The sequence below is a fragment of the Clarias gariepinus genome, chromosome 21, assembly GCF_024256425.1.
Source record: "Clarias gariepinus isolate MV-2021 ecotype Netherlands chromosome 21, CGAR_prim_01v2, whole genome shotgun sequence".
Taxonomy (NCBI): domain Eukaryota; kingdom Metazoa; phylum Chordata; class Actinopteri; order Siluriformes; family Clariidae; genus Clarias; species Clarias gariepinus.
In genome coordinates this window covers 21,138,347-21,152,448 of record NC_071120.1, presented here as the reverse complement: position 1 = coordinate 21,152,448, position 14,102 = coordinate 21,138,347, and the positions used below count along the sequence as shown (strand labels likewise).

Below are 14,102 nucleotides of genomic sequence, written 5' to 3'. Positions count from 1 at the left end.
GTTTATGGAACTCGTTTGCTTCTTAAAGGGATAAACAAAAAGCCGCAGAAAGTGGCGTCGAAAGACGAAACTGCAACAAACAAAACCAACATTCATCTGCCGGTAAAAACTCATCCTAGACTTTAAGTTGCTTCTTGGATTGTACTTTTAACTCACGCAGACAGGCGATTTTCTTTTTGTTGTGTTCATTGCAGTCCCAGAAAAGAGGTCAGCACCCACAGTTTCTGCAGAGTCGCAATCTGAAATGCATAGCCTTATGTGAAGGTACAGTATACAGCATGTATACTCAACACAGTCCAACAATGCCACTGCCTTTTATACAGTACTGTAAATGCCTTTCACTTTACAATTGTTTTAACATTCACTCTTTTCAGTTATTACTTCGCTGGACCTTCAGAAGCATGGAGATATCTGGGTAGTCCCAAACACTGATCATGTCTGCACACGATTTTTCTTTGTGTAAGTTTATTTTTTTTATGAAACTGTTATACTCTTAGCTGTACTCATGCCACTTAATATCATTTAGTAAACTATTAGGGTTCTAATAAACTTGGGAATAGCAGTTGCTTTGATCCAGACAACGTCCTGTTTTTCGTAAGTAAACCGCTATAGATATCCCGAACCTTTGTTGAGGTGTTTTTCTCATTGCTCAAGCCGTATAATGAAAAACAACATGTAATAATCTTTTATTATATAGTGCTTCAGTTCTCAAATCACAATGTCAGAATGATTTATTTATCATAAGTAAAAAAACAGAGATCTTCTATCAGAGGCAAATTACTAACAACTTTTCTTTTTTTTTTTAACCACAGAATGACATCATACCTTTTAGTCAGCATTTTATGTCGCGGAACTTCCCCGAAACTAGGTTATGTTATCATTTACATTGTAAAGGCTATAAAAAAGTTAGAATTTTCCTTTCTCTTTAAGTTACTGATACCAAGAAACCAGGAAAGGACAACATTCTCCATCCTACAAACTTTCCCATGGCAGAAAACTTTTGTGAACTTGAAGTTACAACAGAGATAAACATTTATTTATTTACCACTCTAATTATTTACTCTCTCTTGAGGTTAATAGAATGAAAGAATACAGTATATCTGTCCTAAAATGATGTTGAAAACATTCTCATGTTGAAAACATACTGATGGTTACAAACCACTGACATTGGAGACTCATTCTTAAAATGCTAAATTAAATGTCCTCTCACAGAAAACATTTTTCTTTGTGAAAGCTTTTTAATATATCAGTTTATATGATTATGTGGAACTTCCACCATATAACATACAGTATGTCGTATACCTTGGAAATCAGGCGGTATAAAAGGAATAATGTATAAAAACTAAAATTAGAATTAAAAGATTGATAAAATGTAGTGGTAATCATGACAAATGTATTTAATATCTAAAAGCCCCAAGAATGAATAAGTTACACCAGCATTTTTTAAAATGTGCTATAGAGCATTACGGGAGTAAAAAATGAAATAAAATGTAAAATTTGTGTCAGGAATGCAATTTACTCAGCCACATGCTGCCTCAGACAAGCCTGCAGTAAATGTCAAATATCTCATTACATTTCGACAAATACTGAATCATAGTCTTTTACAGATTTGACGGTCATGGCTAAGGTTACATAGTTTCACAAAAGGATCTCTCTCTCGCTCTCTTTCTTTTTGTTTCATTTCAAGAGTTTCTTTTAATACAGTATCCCAGAATGAACTGCAGCAAATTTCGAAGTTTCAGGAAAACCCTGGCCAGTGGCTGCGAGAAACAAAATTATATATATATACTGTATATACAGTATGTTGGACTATGAAACTGTGAAACTGAAACACTGGCCAATTTAGTGTTGAAGGATTTCTGGCTAAATTTGACCATCCTATTAGCCAATCTTCTTTGATTGCACAATCCACCAGTAAGAGCAGAGTGTGAAGGTTTAATTAGCAGAGTAATAGCACAGTTTTGCCTGCTAGCACACAACATTATGGGTGACATATCAAGAGATTGTTGGTGTGCGTCTTGCTGGCGCATCTGTGACCAAGACAGCAAGTCTTTATAATGTATCAAGAGCCACGGTATCCAGGGTAATGTCAGTATACCACCAAGAAGGACGAACCACATCCAACAATAGGAACCGTGGACGCAAGAGGAAGCTGTCTGAAAGGGATGATGATAACCCGGATTGTATGGAGTGAATCATGGAGGTGGATCGGTGATGGTTTGGGCTGTAATATCATGGCATTCCCTAGGCCCAATACTTGTGCTAGATGGGCGCGTCACTGCCAAGGACTACCGAACCATTCTTGAAGATCATGTGCAATGGTTCAAACATTGTATCCTGAAGGCGGTGCCATGTATCAGGATGATAATGCACCAATACACACAGCAAGTCTGGTGACAGAGTGGTTTGATGAACATGAAAGTGAAGTTGGAATATCTCCCATGGCCTGCGCAGTCACCAGATGTAAATATTATTGAGCCACTTTGGGGTGTTTTGGAGAAGCGAGTCAGGAAACGTTTTCCTCCACCAGCATCATGTTGTGACCTGGCCACTATTCTGCAAGAAGAATGTCTCAAAATCTCTCTGGCCACTGTGCAGGACTTGTACCTGTCATTCCCAAGACAAATTGATGCTGTATTGGTCACAAAAGGAGGTCGTACACCATACAAATGAATTATTGTGGTCTAAAACCAGGCGTTTCAGTTTCATTGTCCAACCCCTGTACTGTATATATACACATACTTTTTAGATTTTTGTGACTGGACAGGGATCTACTGTACTTCAAATCTTCAAATCCTGTTTAATTATAAGCTATTTAACCTTGCAGAACACAGTGGGGGAGGAGGGGCGTGCAGATTATACAGCTTTTTGTCATTTTTAGGCATTCAGAAGGTACATTTGAAGGAGGAATGCACCAAGGGGATAAAAAAAATGCATTATCTGAGGAGATTTTCAGAATGTTATCAGACAAACTTTCGGGGGAGCTCTGAGACCTACCTTAACTTGTTAAAGAAATAATAAAATATGGGAGCTTTAATATCACAGAAAACATGCAGCGCTGAATGTTACAGCTTGACACTCAAGACTCAGTGTTACATCACCTTTGCAAAGAGTTAAACCATGCTGTGGAATAATCTTATTAAATGTAGTTGTTCCAATGACTAAAATCTGTTCTGTTTCATTCATCCATTTTCCTCCTCAACTAGCTATGAGAATGGACAGGTGGGCGACACAAGCATCAACACACAGGACCCCTCCATCCATCGAGAGATCTTACGAGTCATTGGCAACCAAACAGCCACAGGATGAACGACTCCAAAAGCAATACCGCTGCCCAAACCTGCCCTCCTGAACTCAGAGCTGGATATTTGAGCTTGGGAGGTTTTATCATAAGTATTTTACTAATCACAAAACACAAGATAAGAAAATATTTCCAAACTACGAAATCAAATACTTGTGGATTTACACTGGCTAAACTCACGCTGAACATTTTGCCAGGATTCTTAATACGGTAAACATTTTTAAAGGCTGTGGTACATCTTTCAGTTTAGATGACAGACTGCCTGTTTTTTTTTTCTTTTTCTTTTTTAATTAACAAAAAAAAAGGTCGTTCTTTCTGAAACATTTTGAGACTTCTGCCGGATGTTATTTGGCCTTTGTGGTAATACACCATTCTGCATTGTTTACTAAGGATTGGACTTTTAAAAGTACGACTTTGTGCTTACCGAACGTGTTGATATGCACTTTATTTTTTTTTTCTTAACGTAAAGTTTTAGTTCCAACTTTATTATATTCAAATGCCTTTAAAGCCAATGGATTGCATATTGACTTCAGCGAAGGTGAGCAGAGCTGAGACGTTAGACAGCTTAAAGGTTGTCGTGTTTACAAATCCCATGTTCCTGAGCTATATGAGTTTTTACATGCTACCTGGCAGTAGCTGCTGGTTTACAGTTTCCCAAAAAGAAGTCACAGTTAATCCCTTCTGATCCCACTCTGCTATTTTTTCAACCCAATAACTGTGACATTAAGTTGCCATTTTGGTATTATAGTTACAAAAATTATTAAAAAGTATTTAATACATATTTGAATGACACTGATGGGAAAACAAAATGCATGTGGCTTTCCTTACATTTACATTGTCGGTTTGTGTTCTTAGATATTTTAATAGCTTTTTTATAGAAGACAAACTGGCACCCAGTTACAAATGTATTTAAATATTTCGGTATATATTTTTTTTGTGCAGTTGATTTAAGGTGAAATAAAAGCTTGCTGCATATTTATGTTTTTGGGTCCAATCCAAATGAGAAAGTACTTCATGGTTATTCTAGTACTTCTTTACAATTGATTCAATGAGTTTAAATGATGCTGGTGCTTTCTGAAGACTGATCATCTTTAAAAAAATAAAAAATAAATAAACAAAAAATATTCACTGATCATTTATTAAATTAATTCCAGTCAAAGGAGAGTGCTAAAAACAGGTATTATTCTGTAATTATAACAAAAATTAAATGACAAACATGATTTTTAGATCTGGACTGATGTTAACTATAAATGTACAATGAAACTGAATTAGCATGAAATTTGTAAGAGACTTCAGATGGATTTTGTTTATACAAATAATTTGACCTTTCTTGCATAATTTTTTAACTATATGCAGCACTGTGCAAAAGTCTTGAGCCACCCTTTATTTCATCATACAGTGGAACCTTGGATTATGAACATAATTCGTTCCAGTATTTCAAAACACTCGTAAACCAGAACAAAATGAATTTCCCCATAAGGGATAATGGAAACTCAAATTATTCGTTCCACAGCCCAAAAAAAATAAATACATAAAAATAATTAATACAAAATATAAAGTAAAAATAAAACAAATTAACCTGCACTTTAAAAATAAATCCTGACAGATAATTGTTTTCGTTTATGCGCGCAGGCGCTGTGTGTGTGTGTGTGAAGCTAAAGTGAGAGGAGAGGAGGAATCAGCCCCTCCCCTCTTTTCATCTTAAAATGCAAAAAAGTAATTAACCTGCACTTTACCTTTGAAAAGAATCGCGACAGAGCAGTGTTTCTGTGTAAAGCAGAGTGTGTGTGTGTGTGTATGTGTGTGAGAATGGGCGAGGGGGGAGGGGGTGAAGGTGAGAGGAGGAGGGTGTGTGTGTATGTGAGACCCAGGGAAAGAGAAAATAGATCTTTAACCTCTAATAAGACTTTCTTTTGTTTTGTACCCTCGCACACACGTGTTATAATAAACAGTACAAAAGCACTGTACATACACGCATACAGACACAAAATGTTTTATGCACACACACGTGGTCACAGTATTATAGTTAACAGTACACGCATGCACGGATGTTCATTAAACCAGTAAGAGATGCGTACAAAGACCCAGCTGGGGACATGATTACCCACAATTCCGCAGCGCAAAAAAAAAGAAAAACCATTGGCTCAGTTGTGATCACGTGACGTTCGGGATCAAAACAAGAAGCGCATGCGCGCTACATGATACTTTGTACTCATAAACCGAGACTTGTTTATTTTTCAAGTCAAAATTCCTTAAAAATCTTTGCTCATCTTGCGAAACACTCGCAATTCGAGGTTCCACTATATTACATTAAATTAAATGATGTAGATTAAAGAAATGGGAACTAACGTTTATTTGTGACAGGCTGCAAAGTGCCTGAGGATAGATTTAAAAACTAACTGTTTATGTAACAACCTCAGCAGCAACCTCTTTTCCCCTCTCGTCGGTACTAATCACTCAGTATTCAGCATCAGCAGTATACTAATTACCGACCTGTTTTTTATGCTTAAATGATTCAAAGGGCACTGTGTGGCTTAAACAAAAAACATTTCTCTAACACTTGTCAGGTACAGGGACTGGACTAAAAACGAGAGACAAAAACTCTGCAAAAATAAGAGACAAAGAAAGCTCGCCAGAAAGTCGGGAGAACTATTTCTCAAGACTACACTAAAAAAATAAGTCTTTGGAAGCAAAAATATGAAGAAATGTTGGGGGCTCAACACTTATATAAAACAGTGCTATATATATTTAAACACTGGTCTATTACTGTATTCCAGTTTTAAACAAAAGTTTTAAAACATTAAAGTGTAAATTCTCAGCCTTTAGATAGCAATTATTCATTCTCATGAAAGTAAAAATTAAAATTAAATTAAAAGAACTTTGACCCATGAATATGGTTTCTAAATGAAGTGTGCTCAGTGTTTTGTTTGTATGGTTTTGTATATTTCACTTTCACGCCACTTAGCATTTGGTGCCTTACAGTGAAGGATTATTGGGAAGTATATAACAAAACTGTACATTCTGTAAATACTGCCAGAACAACATGGAGTCCAACTATTTTCTGTATTCAGTTTTTACTTTTTCTCCTTATTTTGCGAAAAAGATCGAGCGTTGGGGCTTTTTACAAGTTCTGGAAACAGTAGCTTCTGTACCTGTTTATGTTCAATAAAGTTGAATTTACTTATAAATGCTATATGTTTTGTACATCCTTCTCCCTCCATATCGATGCATATTTCAATAATTTGTCTTATGTTTAAAAGCTTACATGAAAAGACACTTGTGAATAAATTTATTTTTCCCTCTACAAAGAACACATACTTCAAAACGTTGTTCCCTTAATCATTATTCCACTTATTAAAAAATTAAACTCTTTCCATTAGCAGAATAAGACAGTTCAATTGTCACATCTGCCATAATTTTGTCCCTGTTTACTCTCTCTATATGGTCTACTCCATTTTATCCTATCCTGCCTGCCACTTGACCATATATGGTCCCAGGTTCTCTGTTCCGGCACTTAATTAATCTCACCTGCTGCTAGTTATCTGTTAAAAAAAGTTTCAGTTATCTGAAAAAAAGTTTTCTCTCTAACTTGGGTTTATATGCCTGTATTTAAAGCTCAGTCACAGACTTTTGAGCTTCCTTAAATCAATTATTTTTACTTTACAGAAGATACCTACTTTAAGATCATTTTCAAATCCCATACAAAATTAAAAGAAATACTGATTTTTAAATGCAGGCAATTTAGGAGAACAGTCACACTTAATGAAATTTAATTTCTTAGAGTTGTCTCTGGTCGGCTTCTATTCTACAAATCTTATGGTTTTATTTCACCACTTATATCTAGCTGCAGTTTTAGTACTTGCAATTTATTAAACTTTAGATTGTTTTAATGGGATTGAATGGCAGGTTGCAAGATATTACTTTTTTTTTTTTAAGAGCTTGTTTATAGATTGTTTTAATGGGATTGAATGGCAGGTTGCAAGATATTACTTTTTTTTTTTTAAGAGCTTGTTTATATTAGATTATATGTCGAATATAAATTCAACACACTTTACCATTGGTATGTTTACTGTGCATTGAATATGTAGCTTAAAGGTAATTAAAAAATAATGTTAGAAACTACCAACTGTACTGCTTTAACCTTCAGGAAATTATATAATTTTATATACGCACAACATTTATGTTGAAGTACACTATACGCTACAATCTCTATAATGAACAATCTGTATAAAGAATTATGGTGCTGAACCAACATGATGTGGGGGTGTGTTTAGTGTACTGACTCAGGTAATAAGTTTCATTCAAATTTTCATGACCAATGTGGTACTTGAAAGAAAAAAAATAACTTTATCCAGTAAAACAAGGGAAAGAAAAAATGACGCTCATCTCCTCTTTAATGAAACCAACAGAAAGTACATTTCCAGGTTTTGTTCATATTCGACAAGAATGAATACAGTAGTTTGTGGATGTGGCCGACATGTGTTCCATCTGTCATTTTGGATTCTCTCCTACACCTGAAAACTTGCTTGTATAAAATATTTTTTTACAAAAGACCTCCTCTCTAGTTATCACGTAATCATTTAATATTCATTGTCAGAGACAGTAATCAAGTCTGTGAATGTACATTCCGATCAATTTAACATATGGAACAATTATTCAACAGATATAAAGAAAAAAAAAGGATCATAACACTTCAGTCATTAACATTTTATTTGAAATAATACAGTACCTCAATAAGTGGTACATCAGCCTGAACGGCTCTGAACCGTCCATGTTTCATTCATTGCTAATGTGAGCTACAAAGCTAGCTAGCTTCTAATAAAAAGCTGAATCCCAAATCCCTCTCTAACCGATGATCAAAGGCTGATACAGTACACCCTAGCGCACTAGCTTCTTATTTACTACACTTACACTTGTAGTGAGGATAATTTGTAATATTTTTAGGTGGCTGCATTTACTTTATTTCCTATGAAAAAATGTGTTTTGCAAAATGAAATTTAAGAACTCGCCTCCGGAGCGTTAAATTTGTATGCCGAGGTACCACTTTACACTGCCTGGTCAAAAAAAGCCACAATTTCAGAAGAGTCAAATATTAAAGTGAAGGGGGGTAAATAGAAATGTACACCACACTTTTAAGCCTTCCCCCTTTAATTATGTGTCACTTTGTGTTGGTCTATCACATAAAAAGGCCAATAAAACACATTTATGTTTGTGGTTGTAACGTAACAAAATGTGGAAAAGTTTAAAGGGGTATAAAATCTTTTGCACTGTAAGTGACTTTTAAAATGCTAAGACAAAACTTTTAACATTAAGTTCAGTGACATCATAGCGTGATGCTTTTTTTCCAGTATCTGCGGCCTATTCTACATACATACACAGCACAAATGTAAATATTTAGGGCCCAAGCTGACATCAGCCCTATTATGTCAAAGTGCACCCGGACGGCGATGGCTTTTTGTAGGTCTTAACACGCTCAAAAGATAAACAGGTTGTGTGGTGTGCCTGGGTGGTGATGGCGCAGGGTGCTTGGGCCCTTGCAACAATATTTCTTAGCTTTAAAATTTTTTAACTATTTCTACTATTTTTAACTCTTTTGATGTCGATGACGGTTACTTCAGCTAATGTGGTAAAAAAATTAAGTCAGCTGATGACCTGAATGAACAGGTTATCACACCTATAAAGTTTTTAATTTTTTCTGATTGCACAGGCATACTATATTCCAGGATTCAGTTTGTGAAAGTGCATGAGGAATCATTTTCACACAAGTTTTCACAAGTTTTGGTAGTGTTTGTCCTGTGCTAGTTTTACATGGCTGCCAAAGCTTAGTCTGTATTAAATGTCAGTAAATTCCTTTATCTTTCAGCTCCTCTTGGACTCGTTTCAAATATTCAGAGTCTGGGTACCCGTAACTAGACAAAGACAGAAACAAAAAATTGTTAGTGAACGTACAAGTACAGCTATGTAGTATATCCGATTTAATGTCTTTAGAGCTTCTGTGTGAACTTACGCAGTAGGTCCACCAGTGCGGGATGTCTTGTGGTGAATGTCATTCCAGGTGACAACGTTACTTCTGCCAGTGGTTGATGACCGTCCGACTGTGAAGGTTAACCTTTGATCAAATGCTTGTTGAAGGAGCTTAAGGACTTTTCTTCCTTCTGTGCAGTCTGGCAAGTAGGCCAAACGTACAGCACCTTGGTAAGGCTGGCCTGGATTTGGGTGTTCATCCTACAGATACAGTAGTTACACGAAAATGAGATCACAGTGTGGAAATGTCATGAAATACTAAATGGGCAGGTCAAATATGACAGGAATATTAGAGTAGGGTAAAAACATGTATTTAGTACCTTTTCTAAATTGAAACATCTTACGAGGCATTTTGATTGTCCAGAAGACCGAAATAGTTATGAAAGTTGAAAAAAATTCTTTTTTTTCTCTAGTGTTTTACTAGTGCTTTGATACCATCAAGGTAGAACGTTTTCTCAGTACTTCCTGCTTCATGTCTAAAATGCTGGCCTCCCAGGAACTCCTTTAATGGCCCAAACATATTGAAATGGCTTGATGTGAGGTCATTACTGTACTGTATGGTAATAACTGTGTGTGCAGTCTCTTCCGGCTCTGAGCCACCTCTGTCATTCACAGACGTAAGGCCTTCTTTGCACCATTCAAATGTTTTACTAAATTTAAGAGTCTCATAACCATACTTTGATTAAAGTATTCTGTAAATGTCACAAGAAATTTCATTCATTGTACTTCCCAACTTTTTTTGTGAGGTGAAAAAATTAAATTGTCTTATGAAATAAAAACAGTTTGATTCTGATGATTAGTAGATTTAACTCAAATAGTTGACACAAAATAGGGTAAGATTTTATAAGTTATATTTACCGAATATAAAGCTTATAACATTCTGTTTTTAAGTCATTTTGGACCTTTTATCAAAGAAAGTAAAAACAAAACATGACAGAATCTGCAGTCACGACAGAGTTATCAACAGCTAGGTGGTGTTGCGGCTGGATTTGAAACCAAGCTACAGTACTGTTGGCAACCTGAAGTTCACAAATTTCCAAAAACTGGTAATTCTCAACATATTCTACTCATTTCTCTTCAATTTAATGAGATAAAAATACCGCATTTCACATTAAGAAGCCACAAACGCCTCCATCATGAAGATTTTCTCAAGTCGGAAAAAGCTTGACTGTTACATAGATCTGGCACTGGTGACTCCTTCTGTAATTTTCCAAAAATGTTTCCTTACAAAAAAATTCATCATGTCAGTGATTTAAACATTAGTTATTCTGTCTATGTACCACGTCCATGGAAGTCTCTGCAAATTAGTTGTTACTGTACTACAGCAACAAAAATATATTAGTATGAGCAGCTTAGAATTTAAATAAACAAATTAACATTGTTGCTGTTATTATTAAAAAAAAAAAAAGAGTGCCTCCTGACCAATCAGCATTTAGAATTATTAATATTGTATAATAATATAAAATAATTTGTAATACTCACCTTCTGAACCCCATTTGGAATGATATAGTGAATGACGATTGTTCCATATTTTTCATAACCAGGTAAAGAATCCCTTTCATGCGTGACTTTCATTTTGCCTCCTTTGGGTTGGGTTCCATTTAGCGCACCATATATAAGGCCGCATGTAGGACAGACGGGTTTAACTTTAAAAGCTTGCTTTAAACAGTCTTTACAGAAGGAATGCTTACATTTCTCCAGCATTTTTATTTCTGATTTCACCATTGGCTCCAAACAAATGGAACAGGTTTCCTCTTTGTCAGCGCTTGTATTCTGTACCGCCTGGCTGGAGGCAGCAGCGCTCATGTTCACGGGGTTGTTGGTTTGTCTTGGAGAAGGAATTTTCAAAAACTGCTCGAACTTTTCAAGGCTAATGAATCTCCCAGTGAGCGTTACTTCATCGGTTTGCCTTGGTCCACTGCTGATTAGGAGCTCTGGAAACTTTGCAAACAATGGCTGATGGTGCCTTGCGTCTAAATCATATGATCTACTCTGCAGTGTCGTAGCGATTTTCTGATAGAAAGTTACAAAGCTCTCTCTTGCCAGTTGAGCCAGGACTGTGTCCTGTGGGTGAAAGGTCACCTGAGTTTTATTAACTTGCATGCTTATCTTAGAAGGAGTGATTTTATTGAGCTCTGCAGAGCATTTTTGTTTTATGTAACTCATGATGACATCGTCGACCTCAACCGGTTCAACTGTCGCACTGGAAGCCGACTTCATCGTGGGTGATGTGTGCTCGTATTCGCTGCTCCTCTCTTTAGGTGCCCCGTACGGACCACTATGACCACTCTGCTTGCGTGAAAGTTCCAAAAAGGTATCCTCAATACATTTAAAGGTTCCACTGATGCGTGTTGGGTCAGACTTTTTAGAAACTCGCCATGGCTCCTTACATGCTTCGTGATCGATAAGAAGTGTCACGTTAGGAAATATCTGAAAATAAAATGGCACTGCAGGTTAAAAAAGTGACATTTGGGCAGGGATTTATTAACTCGTCTAGCAAGAAACCTAAAAGCTGCAATGGTCTACTGCTACTTTCACACACTAATTAATGAATTTTCTTTACCGTTTCTTATCCAGTACAGGGTCAAGGGACACTTAATGTCTATTCCAAAAGGTAGGGTACACCCTGTACAGGGTACCAGTCCAGCACACATGCGCGCACGCACACACTCATTCAGTTTGGGCAATTTGGGAACGCCAGTTAGCCTACTCTGCATGTCTTTGACTGTGAGAGGAAACCCACCATGGGCACGGGGAAAACATGCAAACTCCATGCACACAAACCCAAGGCGGGAATCGACCCCTCGACCCTAGAGATGCAAGGTCACAGTGTTAACCACTACACCACTGTACTTCCTTCACCATGATTACTTTATGTGGAAATTCATTTATCGCCATACTGACTCCAAAATAATTTTCTAAAATAAGTTTTTACTTTATATATGTTTTGTATTTGAGGTTTTAATATGTCACAGCTCCTAGGGTTACTCCTATATGTCACAGATCCTAACTCTACTTATAATCAAAGAACAAAGTACAATCTGAAAACTGTAATATTAAATATTTAATTGAACCTTCAAAAAGAAGTGCAATAGTTTGATTGTCTGGGGATAAAGGATAAAATATACCATAGTACAGTGTATCAAGTGGCTGGGGTTTGGGGATTAGTTTAGTTTGGGGGTTCAGTGGCTCAGTAGTAGGTTTCTCGCCTGCCATGCGAAAGGCCCAGGTTCAATTCCCACCCAATGCCCAAACCCCAGCTACTGGACATCCAGTGTAAAACCTGTGCCAAGTGGCGTGTGGTTCGGATGGTCCGCTGTGGCGACTCCTTGATAAAGAAGTAGCTGAAAGACTATCAACAACACTACAGTACTAAATAATGTAAAAGGTGTGTGTATAGTCTGACACCTTCAATCCACCTGCTATTGTATAGATAATCGGGAAACATTTATAAGTAAGCAAACAAGTTCTACACTAGTGACACTACTGTTGCTTGGCCACAGGAAGGGGCACAGTAAAAGAAAAACAACCACTTCATGTTAATCGTGCCATTTTGAACTTTTTAGCAGTTAGAATACTTAACATGTCTCCAACAACCAAGAAGACAAAACGACATGTAGCAAAATCGTCCTTCTTCACAATCACTCACACAGTGTGGGTAATTTGGGAACGCCTATTAACCAAATCAGCATGTCTTTGGACTGTGGGAGGAAACCGGAGTACCCGGAGGAAACCCACCAAGCACGGAGAGAACATGCAAACTCCAGGCACACAGACCACCAGTTCACCGGACTGGATGAATTCCTGCCCCATGGCCAGTTTATTTCCTTCTGACGAGAATAAAATGCTGTCTGAAATGAATGCAATAGTCTTCTTTAACTTGTTCTGCCAGTTTCAGTACATGTTGCATGGCTCAGTGAAAAACAAAACAGAACTTTATAATGAGTACATTACACGTCATAGCATACAAGGAATGAAGACACAATGCATGATCATGGTCATTAAATATTATTGTAAAGCTTTTAAAAGCAGTATATTAAGAGTAGGTCTTGGTTATGAAAGAGAATTAGGACTCACTTCTGGTAAGGGTGATTCCGTCATCACGCAGCAGCACCCACACCCACACAAACACACAGTAGTTAGTTGGTCACAAAGCTAATGCTAATGTTAAAAGTAAATACACCTTTGCTGTAACTAGCTCACGTTTAAGTCATATTAGCCCGCCATCTCGCGCGCGCCTTTCACTTTCGGTTTGAGCGAAAAAACAAACAGGAAAAGTACCGTAATGTTAGAAATATGAGCGCCTAAATAAAAACATGGACGACTTTGCTTCATGTCGTTTTGTCCTATTGAATTTTGGAGGCATGTTAAGTATTCTAACTACTATAAAGTTAAAACTGGCCCAATCATCACTACATTATTTGGGAGTTTTACACTACTTATCCATGGCGGGTTTATTTGCAGATGCGCTTCTTCTTGTTGCCAAGCAACGGTAATGTTTGCTTACTTACAGTATAAATGTTTCCGGATTATTTTATGATTATTTTGACCTTTTAACATTTTCGCGTAATAAGATATAAAAGGTACGGTGAATGTACAAAAACTATATTTACTATGATGTACCTTTTTAAACGTCACATTTTGTATCAAAGCGTGCATGACGCGACAGAGCAGGAAACCGGAAGTGTTGCCAGGGATTCATTCACTAATAACTTGGTCAGGTGACTAAGGGATAATCCTTAGTCACCTGACCAAGTTTTATACGGCAAGGGGTCGT

General features: G+C 36.8%; 2 protein-coding genes across 3 annotated transcripts in view; one reads left to right on the top strand and one right to left on the bottom strand.

The window, feature by feature from the left end:
* Positions 1 to 5,418, top strand: part of parp8 (poly (ADP-ribose) polymerase family, member 8) — a 55,601-nt gene extending 50,183 nt beyond the window's left edge. The window contains exons 23-26 of the mRNA XM_053480919.1: positions 29 to 102; positions 195 to 264; positions 375 to 459; positions 3,207 to 5,418. Coding sequence (XP_053336894.1) covers positions 29 to 102; positions 195 to 264; positions 375 to 459; positions 3,207 to 3,309 — 332 coding nt within the window. The 3' untranslated portion in view covers positions 3,310 to 5,418. The remainder of the gene's footprint in view (positions 1 to 28; positions 103 to 194; positions 265 to 374; positions 460 to 3,206) is intronic.
* Positions 5,419 to 7,677: 2,259 nt separating this feature from the next.
* On the bottom strand, positions 7,678 to 13,651 carry si:dkey-3h3.3 (uncharacterized protein LOC100144568 homolog). 2 transcript variants are annotated; one of them, XM_053480472.1, is made up of 4 exons: positions 13,403 to 13,651; positions 10,808 to 11,755; positions 9,309 to 9,526; positions 7,678 to 9,210 (listed from the first exon to the last, which is right to left on the bottom strand). In XM_053480472.1, exons 1-4 carry the CDS (start codon positions 13,424 to 13,426, stop codon positions 9,141 to 9,143), a joined length of 1,260 nt encoding a protein of 419 aa, XP_053336447.1. In that variant the 5' UTR covers positions 13,427 to 13,651; the 3' UTR covers positions 7,678 to 9,140. The 2 variants fall into 2 exon arrangements, with proteins under 2 accessions (XP_053336447.1, XP_053336446.1); XM_053480471.1 differs by lacking the exon at positions 13,403 to 13,651 and adding an exon at positions 13,064 to 13,386.
* Positions 13,652 to 14,102: the final 451 nt, after the last annotated feature.

Excerpts from the sequence above, each read along its gene's own strand:
- si:dkey-3h3.3 (XM_053480471.1), bottom strand. The coding sequence starts at position 13,138 with ATGGGGCAGGAATTCATCCAGTCCGGTGAACTGGTGGTCTGTGTGCCT. Across the intron at positions 11,756-13,063 it reads GCATGTTCTCTCCGTGCTTG|ATATTTCCTAACGTGACACT; the intron begins GTGGGTTTCCTC and ends TTTTATTTTCAG. Across the intron at positions 9,527-10,807 it reads TTCCAAATGGGGTTCAGAAG|GATGAACACCCAAATCCAGG; the intron begins GTGAGTATTACA and ends CTGTATCTGTAG.